The sequence below is a fragment of the Centropristis striata genome, chromosome 7, assembly GCF_030273125.1.
Source record: "Centropristis striata isolate RG_2023a ecotype Rhode Island chromosome 7, C.striata_1.0, whole genome shotgun sequence".
Taxonomy (NCBI): Eukaryota; Metazoa; Chordata; class Actinopteri; order Perciformes; family Serranidae; genus Centropristis; species Centropristis striata.
In genome coordinates this window covers 28,524,489-28,537,628 of record NC_081523.1, presented here as the reverse complement: position 1 = coordinate 28,537,628, position 13,140 = coordinate 28,524,489, and the positions used below count along the sequence as shown (strand labels likewise).

Genomic DNA, 13,140 nt, shown 5'->3' with positions numbered 1-13,140 from the left:
ATACCCACTCAGCCTCTGCCTGGCAGTTCCCCGGAGCCCCTCGACCCTACACCCCATGCCCCCCTCCCTTCGAAAACCATCATACTGTAAAGCCTGAAGCACTTACAGATAAGGAGACCCCAGAAATCAAGCGAGCCCGGCAGCAAAGCAGATTGAGAGTCAGAGCTCAGCACCCAGGAGGTGCCCAGGGGCTACAAATGCTGCAGATAGCACCATCGGATAGCCAGAGAGCGGAGCCAGACAACATAAAAACTTCCTGCCCTCGTTACTGGACTTTCCTTTGCTCGCACAATGCCAACGACCCCACACCACCACCACCACCTCCATTCCTGCCCTCTCCCTCTGACTCCTCCCGTTCTTCTTTCAGATAAAGAGAAGGCCTTGTTCCCTGCCGACTCAAACTGACAGCTCGAGCCAAAGGGCTCCACAAGCTTTTTTGGAAGGTCTTGTTTGTTTTCATCCATCTGTGAGTATGCGGCCGCTGGGGAATGGGAATGTGACATGTTCTATTAAAACAAAATCACAAAAAAAAAAAAAAAAAAAAAAGATCGCAGAGAGATCAAGGTCTTTTGAAGTTAAGCTTTGTTCAGCGCTTTAACTGCAGTCCTTTGAGGCAGATTAACGATGACAAACCATTTATAGTTGTTTTGTTTGTCAGGATGATTGCTTCCAAGCTGCAATAAGAACTGCCATATGCCACTCATCAGCTAAAAGTAGCACACTTTAAAGAATGTTCCTCTTATTAGTTCCCCTTTAAGCAAAGGACATAAAGGACGACTGCTGTCTCTATTACCCAGAGACTAGACACATCATTGAAACAATGGGAGGAGAAGAGCACAAATTTACGGTTGGAAAAAGCACTAGGGCAAGGCAACAGATGCTTTCAAGGGATAAAAATAGTCCTGCTCTGACAATTTGTGAGCTTGTATATGTTTGAAAGGATTGGGTTGACGTTTTCCAAGGCATCACTAAATATTCCTCTTGGGCATATTTACCTTGAACAACACATGGTCTATGATAGAAACCAATCTCACTGACTATTTTAATGTACAGTCACTTGTTTCCAACAAATCATCAGATGTTTAATTGCATGGATCCTCAAGAAGATGTAAATGCATTTCTGTTGTAGTGAGAAACTGTATTTATTGCATATATACCGGGTCTTTTAAGAGGCTTTTAGGCATATTGTCATATATGTGAGCCAAAGGATCCTCCATTGACAGTCACCGGAGAAAGACATAAAACTCTGACAGCCAAATTGCAGCACTGGCGAACGGCGCTGATCGATGCCAATAAAACGAGGCTCTTTTCGCCAAGGTAGCGCAGGACACCTTCCCGCAATTTAATCAGTCAGTCAGCCAGAATTAATGTTCCTAATATCATGATTTCTCCATTACTCTATTTAACATAATTAAAATGTCGAGCGCTGGGGCCATAAAGCGGGTCGTTGGAGATTGTAATTCTGCCGTAAAGCTATGAAGCATGAAAATGCCACTTACCGAGTAGCCGCGGCCTGACAGCGAGTGAGTGGAACTCTGTAGGGAGAGAGAGGAGAACAGGGATGACCTTTAAGGAGCGTTTCACTCGCTGACACAGACATGATGAAGCAGCGCCGCTTTAATATCAATATTCACGTTAACCTTTTACCCGCCCCGCCATGTACCACACGCCCACACACATCACTCCCATACATTCTGGCCTCCACCATGGGGGTAGCTGAGCGGCACCCGCTCTAAAAACAATCACTCACATCCTGCTGAGAGACTTAATTTGAGTTGTCATAGAAATACACTGTGGAAAACCTTAATTATTTTGTAAAACTATAATTAAAATGGTGCACAATATAGTCATTAAATGGCTGTGTAAGTGCATTTTAAGCACAGTGTGAAGTGTACATGCCTTACTTAAAAATGATTGAGTCTCTGGGATACAGAAGGTACCTTATGAAAAAACTGTAGTTTATTGTATGTTCTAATCGTTGCCTGTTGACTTTCTGTAGGAAATTGTAATTCACACTTTCACACGGTTTAACAGTTAATGCATTGTAGTCAGGTCAAGATTAACTGTCACCATCTCTTTGTTTGAATTTACTTGTGTCTGCGCCTCCCAGACTGACATCTGACATTGATGGACACATGGGAGTGAATCCATCACTTGCACCACCAGATAAAATGATAAAACACACCTTGATATTGAAATTGTTGTTTTGAGAGTGAATAACAGCTTAGGTACCCTGCTAGCCCAAGCTGTTGCCTTCTTTTCTTATTCTGTGTCAAAAAAAGTATTTGGTTTGCACTCAAAACAAACCGTATTAAAGACGAGTGGTATCAACAGGCAAGATATCATTTAAAAAATGCTTTGTCATCTTCATCATTAAACATTCATTATAAAAACAGTTCAAACTGTAAAAAAATATTTTTGTCTATCAATACTAAGACTATACACTGTGCTTCATTGGATGCTATTTTCAGTGTTGTCTTTGTTTTGTGTTTTTTTCTTAAAGATGCAACATTTTGGAACCAAACCAACTATGGAAGAATTATCCTATCTTTATTCAAGAGCGTAGATTTTCAGTTTGAGAGCATAATTTGTCTTTCTCGTGCTCAGATTTGTTCTCCTCATGCTCACATTTTGCGCTCGCACTCAGATTTCTGCTGCTTTCTTTCAAAATGTATGCGTGCACTTAAAAATCACATGCTTGTGCTCACATTTCTTCTGCTTGGACACAAACATTTCGCTCGCACTCAAATATGTCCTGTGCTCGCTCAAATCTAAAGTCTACGCGCTCAGATCTCAACTCTGCGCGCTCAAAACTTTTGTGCTCGGACTCAGAACACGCACGTCCTCTCAGGTTGAGGTGTCTGCTCAGACTGAACGATGTCCCGCCCTGCGCTTAAACTAGTGTGTTTCACCAGCCAATAGGGAGACAGCTAGATTGTGGCCCGTCTTAGGTGCGTTGCCTCGCCTTTTTGAGCGCTCCGTCGAGGCGGGTATATGGTCTGTTTGTAAAACTGCTTCTCTCTTAAAATACACCAATTGACCATATTAGCCAGCTATTTGAATCGTCACCTATTTAAGACGCAGCATATTTATGTAGAATTAATCTTAAGTAGTCCTAAAAAGAGTTATCGTAGTTTAGATTATATATATATATTTTTTTTTAAATTATTATTTATATATATATATTTATGGTTTTTTATTTTTCACCTGTTCAGTGGTGTCACGATAGCCCAGTGGTGAAGGACGCTACCATCTGTTGCATTTTAAACCATGGGACGCCGGTTCGCATCCCGTCCGCTGCACTCTTGCTACATGTCTTATTATGATTTACATTTTTAATTGATAAATTAATGTAACAGTAATACAATCCGTGTAACCAGCTGCTTCTCTTATTGAAACGTTTAACAAGAGATGATGGGTAAATAGACTTGGCTACGTGATTTAAAAAAGTATAATGAAAAATACGCTATGATGATGATAATGATTTGAGGATAACATTGGTGCGTGTAATGCAGTGTATCACCGTCCTATTTACGCGGTCAAAGCCAGGGAGCGCGTAATTAGGCTAATGTTGGTAATACTTTCACTTTCACAAGAAGAAGACTTTGAGCAGGATTCGGAGCGCGGCAGCGAATGAATGGGAGACAGATGGATGGCCAAAGACCTCAAGTAAGTTCATTGCTAAATGTTGCTACAACTCAAAACACATCGACCATATACAGTAGTTTCAATAACAGTACCGTAATCATTTTGACACTCGTACTTACCAACATATATAGCGGGCCTTCATTGTAACATGTACAACGAAAGTACAATAATTGGCAACGTATGATCGTACCAGCGGCAGGTAGGCACACATAATGATGAGCGAGCTGAAGGGAATCCCCGCTGACGTCACTTCATTCATAATGAGTTTCTGTCCCTAGTGCCGACAAAGGCCCGCTATATATGTTGATAAGTACGAGTGTTTTGAGTTGTAGCAACATTTAGCAATGAACTTACTTGAGGTCTTTGGCCATCCATCTGTCTCCCATTCATTCGCTGCCGCGCTCCGAATCCTGCTCAAAGTCTTCTTCTTGTGAAAGTGAAAGTATTACCAACATTAGCCTAATTACGCGCCCCCTGGCTTTGACCGCGTAAATAGGACGGTGATACACTGCATTACACGCACAAATGTTATCCTCAAATCATTATCATCATCATAGTGTATTTTTCATTATACCTTTTTAATCACGTAGCCAAGTCTATTTACGGATCATCTCTTGTTAAACGTTTCAATAAGAGAAGCAGCTGGTTACACGGATTGTATTACTGTTACATTAATTTATCAATTAAAAATGTAAATCATAATAAGACATGTAGCAAGAGTGCAGCGGACGGGATGCAAACCGGCGTCCCATGGTTTAAAATGCAACAGATGGTAGCGTCCTTCACCACTGGGCTATCGTGACACCACTGAACAGGTGAAAAATAAAAAACCATAAATATATATATATAAATAATAATTTAAAAAAAAATATATATATATAATCTAAACTACGATAACTCTTTTTAGGACTACTTAAGATTAATTCTACATAAATATGCTGCGTCTTAAATAGGTGACGATTCAAATAGCTGGCTAATATGGTCAATTGGTGTATTTTAAGAGAGAAGCAGTTTTACAAACAGACCATATACCCGCCCCGACGGAGCGCTCAAAAAGGCGAGGCAACGCACCTAAGACGGGCCACAATCTAGCTGTCTCCCTATTGGCTGGTGAAACACACTAGTTTAAGCGCAGGGCGGGACATCGTTCAGTCTGAGCAGACACCTCAACCTGAGAGGACGTGCGTGTTCTGAGTCCGAGCACAAAAGTTTTGAGCGCGCAGAGTTGAGATCTGAGCGCGTAGACTTTAGATTTGAGCGAGCACAGGACATATTTGAGTGCGAGCGAAATGTTTGTGTCCAAGCAGAAGAAATGTGAGCACAAGCATGTGATTTTTAAGTGCATGCATACATTTTGAAAGAAAGCAGCAGAAATCTGAGTGCGAGCGCAAAATGTGAGCATGAGGAGAACAAATCTGAGCATGAGAAAGACAAATTATGCACTCAAACTGAAAATCTACACTCTTGAATAAAGATAGGATAATTCTTCCATAACCAACCATTAATTATTAGTTTTATCAGCCCCTTTTACTCACAATAAATATATCTTTTTTTGCCTTAAGGGAGGTGTTTGGCCCATCAAACTCCTGTGTTTTCTAATGCAGTCTTCTAAATGCTGAACAAGAGCAGGAAGGAGACAGAAAAAGCTAGGTTTTGTTCTGTTCTCTAGCTCTGTCTGTCAGAGCCCAGCACGAATACCAATCTCCAAATCCCTCCCTCCACTTCCACTTTTCACTTCTTTTATTCCTCTGTCTAGATTGGCAATTTCTCCCCCCCTGGTCTCTGGAGGGGACTTTTCTGCTAGACCAATTTCATCCATTGGTCCACCTTCAATCCAAACGACCTCCCCCACACCTTCACCACTACTGCCTCTCTTGTTTTGCACCCTCCCTTTACCCCCTCATCCATTCTCCCACACCTGCTCTAGGCCTCAGCCCTCATCAACGCCTGTGTGCCCCTCTGATTCGCAGGCCGGCTCCTGTGGTGACGATTAGGGAGGAGTCCCGCCGCGAACCGGAAAGCAGGCTCTGCGGGAATCAAAAGGCTATTCCCGCTCTGCTCAACCTCTCTGCTCCCTTCACTACCGCGACCAGAGAGGAGGCCAGAAGAGAGGAGAGGAAGAGCTGCACAGAAGGCAAAATCTGTGGATACAAAAGGGCCAAAAGTGTGTTCCAGTGACAACGTGCCCTGTTGTCTGTGTGTGTGCATGTTCTGAGAGCACTTACAAATGTGTGTATGCATGTATTTGTGTGTGTGGGTGCATATGTGCATAGGTGGTGGCAGGCCAAGGCCATTTGGAATTAGCCTTACTATGTAGAGTTCATTCAACTTGGAGCATTCTGAGCAGAAAGAGAGGCTTATTTAAATGATAATGAGGGACAATCCATTGGATTTAGTGCCGGTGAAGGGAGGAAAAGAGGGGAGGGAAAGGGGGGGATCCATTAAAACGCCAGCGGTTCATAAGCCATAGGGTCGGCATCCAGCTAAACACTCTCTCTTAAAAGCCATTATACATGGCTCTCAATGGATTTCTGCAGCGCTTAGGACTTCAAAAGGATTTAAGAACCCGCCCCAGAGAGGGAGTGTGGGGGAGGGAGGAGGACAAGTGTGTGTGTATGTGTGTGTGTGGTGGTTATGGTGGTGGTGGCGAGAGGGATGGGGCGGATGCTGGCGGCATTTAAGGGTTAACTAAACAGCCCCGGAGAAGAGAAATGTTGCTAAATCCGCCCCCTAATCCTCTCCCCATTTCCATGCCCCCTCCTCCACTCTCCTTACAAAAAAAAAGAAAGAAAAAAGAAAAAACATGGCGACAAGAGGGGAGGGTCCAGTCCATCTTCTCCTAACCCAGACTATTGGGTTTTTTTCCGTTGCGGGGAGTCCAAGAGGCGGCCCAATCAGAGCTCGATGGAGCATGATGAGGAAAGTGATGCGAACATGTATGCCCTCTGTGGCAGATCAGGTGGGTGGGTGGGTTTGGGTGCATGTGGGTGGGTGTGGGTGGATACAGGAGGGTGTTAGAGACCCTGACAGCACCACAACTGCCGCCCTCTCCTCCACAGGACACAGATGCAGTGGAACCCAACCCCTCCCCCACCTCATATTTCCCTAATCCCTGTGTGGCTTAGTGCCGGGGCCCCGCTGCACCGCAGGCACAATTACCTAGTCAAAATAAACAGATAAAGACCCAACCATGGCAATGAACAAACAGCATCCCCTGCAATTTTTTTTTTTTTACCCCCTGCTCCCAAATTGATGCATGACTGTTTTTACAGGCGGGCAGGCGGGCGCGTCCACATGTCGCATTTGTCTCTATTTCCTTTGGCGGTAAGACAAGAGAAATCCATTTTACTCGTTGCAGACGTGGCATCATTAGTTAAGAGCTCTTAAAGCTGGGGAGCCACTTTGATGTGGTGGAGCGTGTTTTACGAAAATTAGCAGTGCTCTCAGTGCGGTGGTGGAGACTTCATGGAGCTGAAAAAATAAGAAATATAGGAGAGATTGGGGAGAATCTTGCTGTGTGTATCACGTCCAGGCCTTTACTGAGTGGAACACAACAGCCAGCAGAGAGAGGGAGAGACATACAGACAGACAGAAAGAGGAAGAGAAAGGTAAAGACAGGCAGAGGGAGGGAGATGGATAGATATGGATGCCGTGGCTACAACGATCAGCGTCTGTGCACCATTTATTTGGCAGCAGATTAGAGAGACATGCCACATCTAACACCGTCGGCGATTACAGCGTGCAATTTTCAACAGTGCCCCCCCACCCCCACCCCCACCACCGCAACCACCACCACTTCCACCCTCGCTCTACCACCCCCCCTCATCCGTGCCCCCCCTCCTTCTCTGTGCTTGTCGTATATCCCTGTCAGAGCTGTCAACCGGCTTCGGTCTTTTATCTGACAAGCCCGCCTCTTCCCCCTGACTTTTTCATTAAAAGACAGCCTTTTACACAAATTCAAGGGAAATAGTACGAGGGGAAGAGGGGGGACAGTGCATGAGAGAAACAGAGCAGCAAGGCGTAGAGAAAAGAGGATGAGGATGGGAAAAATTAGGCTGGGTGGTTTTTTTTTCTTCATCAAGCTGGATTTTCAATTGGAATGCTGAATAGCTTAAAACAATGTATTTAATAAGTTCATTAAAATCTTTTTCCTTCCATCATTTTACCCCTGCTGGAAAAGGGAGCTGCACATTTTTCCTTCCTCTTCTTTCTTTCTCTCTCTCTCTCTCTCTCTCTCTCTCTTTCCTCCTGCTGCTTTCGTCAGCTAAATGAACAGTCTGATTGAATTTCGTTAGGTTTGGGAGGTCTGCTTGACAGGCATTAGTTAGGAAGCATATTTCTACATTCATTTAAAATGAGCCGCTTGGGATTTTGCATAAATTCTCATTACTTCCCCTGTATCTAAATTGCATTATTTCATCCCTTATGCTGAACCGATGCCTGGCCCCCATTTTCCTTTGCCACCTACTCATCCTCTAAATGGGCTGGCATATGGATGCCGGCGCAGCGATAATTGGAACACTTTCTTTAACTCGTTCCATTCTGGGGTCGGCGAGGTCAGCCCACACCTGGCTGAACTGCGTTAGGTCATGTCTTCATTTAACCACGCCATGCTTAAATAATGCCAGGCCAACAAGGTGATGCTGTGTGACCAGCCTAATCATTTCCTGTCTATGTTCTGCCAGCCAACCAGTCTTTTCCACAACGCACAGGGGATTTATGAGGTGATAGCTGGAAACAGCAGGAGCTACTGCACCAGCTGCTCTCTGATCTCTGCCTCAATGTTGCTGTCGCCCGCCTGCTCTCTATATCCCACCCTCAGGGGTCCCCTGCTTTGGCCTGTGAAAGTGGATAGCGTGGTTCACTGTAGGAGGTCTGTAAAAAGGGGAAAAGGTCTCATCCTCAGGACTCACCTCGCTGAGCTGCTCCTTGGAGTTGCTCCTGTGCGGTCGGCTGAGCTCCTGCACCGCCTCGTCCTCGCTGACTTTGACTGGACGTAGTGCTAAAGGTTTGATCTGCAGGGGACACAAGAGAGGGGACGTTGTCAAATCATGTCCTTACCTCATGTACCGAACGGCTATGTTCACAACTAAGCAATATACCCTGAGAGGCAGTTACTTTTCAGACATTTGAGAGGCATAAAGTATAATCCTAAAAGCCCCTCTGATATAACTGTAAATCACTGCAGAGTGGCTTATTACTTTCATAAAATGGCAAGGAGAAAGATTCAAACTGTTATGTATTAAAAGACCACGCCAGAGTCGTTTTGGAAGTTTAATACAAATGACATTGACTTTACATTACTGTGAACACCAGTCTTATTTGGATCTTTGGCTGCACAGGTCCCCCAGGACGACGAAGAAGAAGAAAAAACACACAATGGTAAATGAAAAAAGGACAACAGAAACTTAGGCTGCATACAAATGCAGAACAGTTGTTTTTCTACTGATGAATCATTAATCAGTAGAAAAGTGGCTAATATTAATTAGCTATAATTAAATAGTTGTGTGCTATCATAATAATTGAATAATTAAATCGTAATCCACAACATGTTAACATTCATTTGGTGTCTTGTTTAAAACTAGCAGTTGAGGTGGTATTTTTTAGATTTTGCCCTGATCTTTAAATGACCTCTCACATATAAGCAGGTTTGTGTTAAATTACATAAGCTTCTACAGTGATGCAGCTGCTGGGTAACAGAATGCTCCATTTTAGACCCAAACTTCAGTAAATACTGCAATAAATCACACAGTAAAACAATAGTAAGGAAACCATGTTCCAACCATGGGAAACAAATCAAAGGTCCAGATGTCATCTTATTTTCTGTCACCCACTGGGATCTACCAACTCCACACGTTAGGCATCTGTGCATAACAATACAACACAACTACAATGGCTTCAACTGACTTGCAAAGGGCCATGGGAAACGCAAAATTGGTGTGGTGACTCACAGCTCGGGATCAGTTTGTGCTTTGGCTAAATGCAAAGCAGAAAGTGGCTGTAGCAAAAACACCTGCAAACCAAACCTCGACCCACTATTGTCATACCAGCCAGCAACAGGAACACAGCAGCTGCAATGTACTGTAGTTAACCCACCTGTGACGGTATACCACAGTTCTAACGTGGATTCAGCAACTTTTTTTCTGGACTTTGTTAAATTTGACTGATTTAAGGGAAGTGTTTTTTTTTTTTTTTAAATCAATTTTATCATTCTGCTATAACTCCAGCAATTTGTCCAACTTTGGTAAGATGGAATATTTTACACATACAAAATAATCATGTTAGTATATTATGCCATTCAGGATAATTATATTATGGAGTTAGACAGCCAATTTGCAGCACTGGCTGTCATTTCTGGCCACACCCTTTCTGTCTTCTTGTGTGTGAGTTTCACCGCAGCCGGGGCTCAGGCAACTACTCCATACACACAAACAAAGTGAAGTGAAGATAACATCAATGTGGGAAGGTGTTTTTTTATGGTGGCTATTGACCAGTCAGGAAGTCTATAAGTCTAATTCAACTTGGTTTCAAAATTACAGTCAATAGCTCCATTGTGGGAACATTTGGGGTTTAAGCTGAATGAGCCATTATGTCGACTTCAATTAAAAACGGTGGCAGCGATAAATGTTGTTACTTATAACAACATTTTATAACTAGTGAGGAACTAGACTGGCAGTATATTTCCTATACAGAGATGAATGACTCTCTATACCTTTGTGCCAAATGTTTAATATTTATTTAAGTTCAATTTTAGAATCAGAAAAAAGGGTATAGGATCGACTTCTGAATACTGCTCAAAACTATAGCCCCCAGCTCAGTGCTCACAGCTAAGGCATATTAACTAACTTCACAAGGTCACAAACAGCTCGAGGTCAGGAAAAAAAATGCAGCATGGACTAAGAAAACAATACTTAACAAAATACATACTTCGATTGTTGCCAACATTTTACAAATAAAAGATTATAGTTTTGTTTTTATTTCTGCTGTTTTCTGTCAGGAATATAAATAAATAAATATATATACATATAAAAAAAAAAAAACCTCATACTGGCTCAACCTATCTGCTACCAGCTGAAATGTACAGATGCCAGTATCTGTGTTCAGCCACCCACGTCATGGTAACCCTAATGCAAACCTGGATGGCTTGGTTTATTGCAGGCCATCAAGACACACAGTTGGCACGCATTCAAATTCCCAACCAGATGGAAGGTTGGCGAGCTCAGCAAGGAGGACTTCGTGCTGGTGCAGTACCAGCCAATCACAATGTCCCGTGCTGCTTCCCCACCTTAGAGTACAGTGGCGATGGCCGCGGGGTGTAATCCATTTGACTAGCAGTTTGCATGTAGCAGCTCCCCTGGTGGCGCGCACGGTGGCTGGCCCCTTCTCCTGATCTCCACTGTAATTTAAGCAGATCACTGCTACAATTAACCTTTCCCGGTAAATATCAATTATGGCCCCCGGCTGGGCTAGAATTAAAAGGGTCATCAGCTAATCTGACAGGTCCTGTACGCTACCACCTGGCTGGGAGAGAGGGAGGGAGGCAAGGCGGCGGAGAGAGAGTGTTTGTCTACCCTCGTGCCCACCAGCCCACATGCCAAGTAGACACAATTCCCTTTTAATTACCCTGCCGCCGCCAGGGCAAGCATGCTGATTGGCCAAGGGGCATTAGCAGTGCACTGAGGTCAACAGTGACAGGACGGGGGTTGGGTGAGCGTGGCGGAGAGGAAGAGAGAGCTGCCGCCAAGCAATCAGGGTGTGGAGATGGAGGGAAGCGAAACCTGGCAGGTGGGCCTAATCAGGTTTGACTTCCACCTCCACCCGCCTCTCCCTCTGCCTCTCTCGCTCTTGCTCGACTAGCTGTCAGCCTAATCACTCCTTGAATCTCAAAATAGATGGTGGCCTTTTTGATTTCCTTCTCTCAAGAAGAGCACAAAGAGAGCAATCCTCCTTGGCAGCCAGGCATGGCGGCAGCGGCAGAGACAGAGCGTCAAGGTACAGTCGGCGTCACGTCGCCGTCAAGTGCAGCCGTTGATTACTTTGTTTACCCAGCATCAGTGTTGCTGACAAATTCCTGAAGGCGCCCAAAGTGTTTCCGTCTCCTCCAGGGCCTGAGGCTACATTACCCAGTCAGCAATCAACTTGGCTATTGATCAGAGCACAGCGTCTAATTAGCCGCCTAGGTTAATGATGAAGCGAGCGAGGACCATTCCCCGAGCCGCTGTTCAACGGGACAGGAGAGCAATTGATCTAGGCAGGAATTCACCAACTCTGACAAAAGATTGGCAACACTGACTGCCTGTGATTAAGGCAGGGACTAATTTCCTGTCTGGGGAGGTGTTTAATTGGCCCTAAGCTCCCAACTGTACAGCTTTCATGTGTTGTTTTTTTCTCTTCTGTGTACTCATTAATGTTAAAGGACAAGTTAGTGTGCTTGAGGGTGGGGCTAATGGTCTCTACTGGGATGTGATTGGTTGCAAATGGTGACACAGTTCAAGGTCATAATGCCTTTCCACTATGCTGGATGTAATTTTCTGGGCAGCCTTGAGGGAGCAGTTCTTGGCCACCTGGCTGTTTTAAGGCGTTATAGTTTTTTTGTGTGGATTAAGTTTGTTTACATTGAGATTCTGACCCATGCAGTGTTGGGACAAGGTTAATCAGGTTGAAGCAGCAAGTGAATGTGGTTAATCTCTGTGTGTGTGTGGTGGGGGCAGTTTGACTTAAGACACCAGATAGAAGAGACATAGAAAAACATGGCTAAGTAAGGGCCTGTGTTTTACATGAATAATGTACTGGAAATTAGCTCCATTAGTCTCGGTATTGAACATGTCTGCAGTCTCTCTCTGGAGGCTGCCGCTCTGTGCTCTTTAATTATCTTCAAAGGGCCCTCCAGCATCTTAATTTCCCCCCAAGTTGAGCAGTGCCGACTTGGGTCTGCTCATTTAAACTACTCTAACCCTGGGTGAAGTCACAATGCCCGTCTGCTTAGAAAGGGCTAGTCAAGGCATCGGTGGAGACAGTAGTGGTTCACATCAGTTCATGCTAGGCTTGGCTAACTTTCCTTTTATTTTCACTCTTCCTCACTCTCCTTGCAGTGTCGATCAATCTGCAGCCTGTCAGCAGGGTGCTGGCTGGAGGCTGGCGGGTGATGCTTTGTTGTCCTGCTCCTTTGATCCTACCTCCTTCACCTTGCAGGGGGTTTTGGGGGGGGGCTGTGCAGTCTCCCACGTTTTTCCTCCTTGAATAAGAGAAGCTGTTAGTCCTGACCTCGCTTTTCCTCTCCTTGCTCCGGCTCTTCTCACTCTGCCTCGTCTCTCCCTAGCTTGCCATCACCTGTCAAAAGTGCTCAGGGAGGCTGTGCCTCAGCCTTGTCCCAGTGTCAATCCTCATTACCCTAGGATCTTGGACCTTGCCCCCTGCACAGCCCTTCCTTTCTAGCTACCTTGATGCTCTTCTCCTCTGCACTACCAATCAGCTTTCCAGGCTTCCCATGCA

General features: G+C 44.6%; 1 protein-coding gene across 9 annotated transcripts in view; it reads right to left on the bottom strand.

Moving 5' to 3' along the window:
• fbrsl1 (fibrosin-like 1) overlaps positions 1–13,140 on the bottom strand; it is a 311,901-nt gene that overhangs the window by 159,016 nt on the left and 139,745 nt on the right. For 7 of the 9 annotated variants that reach the window (XM_059336223.1, XM_059336224.1, XM_059336222.1 and 4 more), the window contains exons 3-4: positions 8,562–8,663; positions 1,500–1,535 (exon numbers count right to left, since the gene is read on the bottom strand). In XM_059336223.1, the coding sequence (XP_059192206.1) occupies positions 1,500–1,535; positions 8,562–8,663 (138 nt within the window). The remainder of the gene's footprint in view (positions 1–1,499; positions 1,536–8,561; positions 8,664–13,140) is intronic. The other 2 variants (XM_059336226.1, XM_059336227.1) reach the window with 1 other exon arrangement.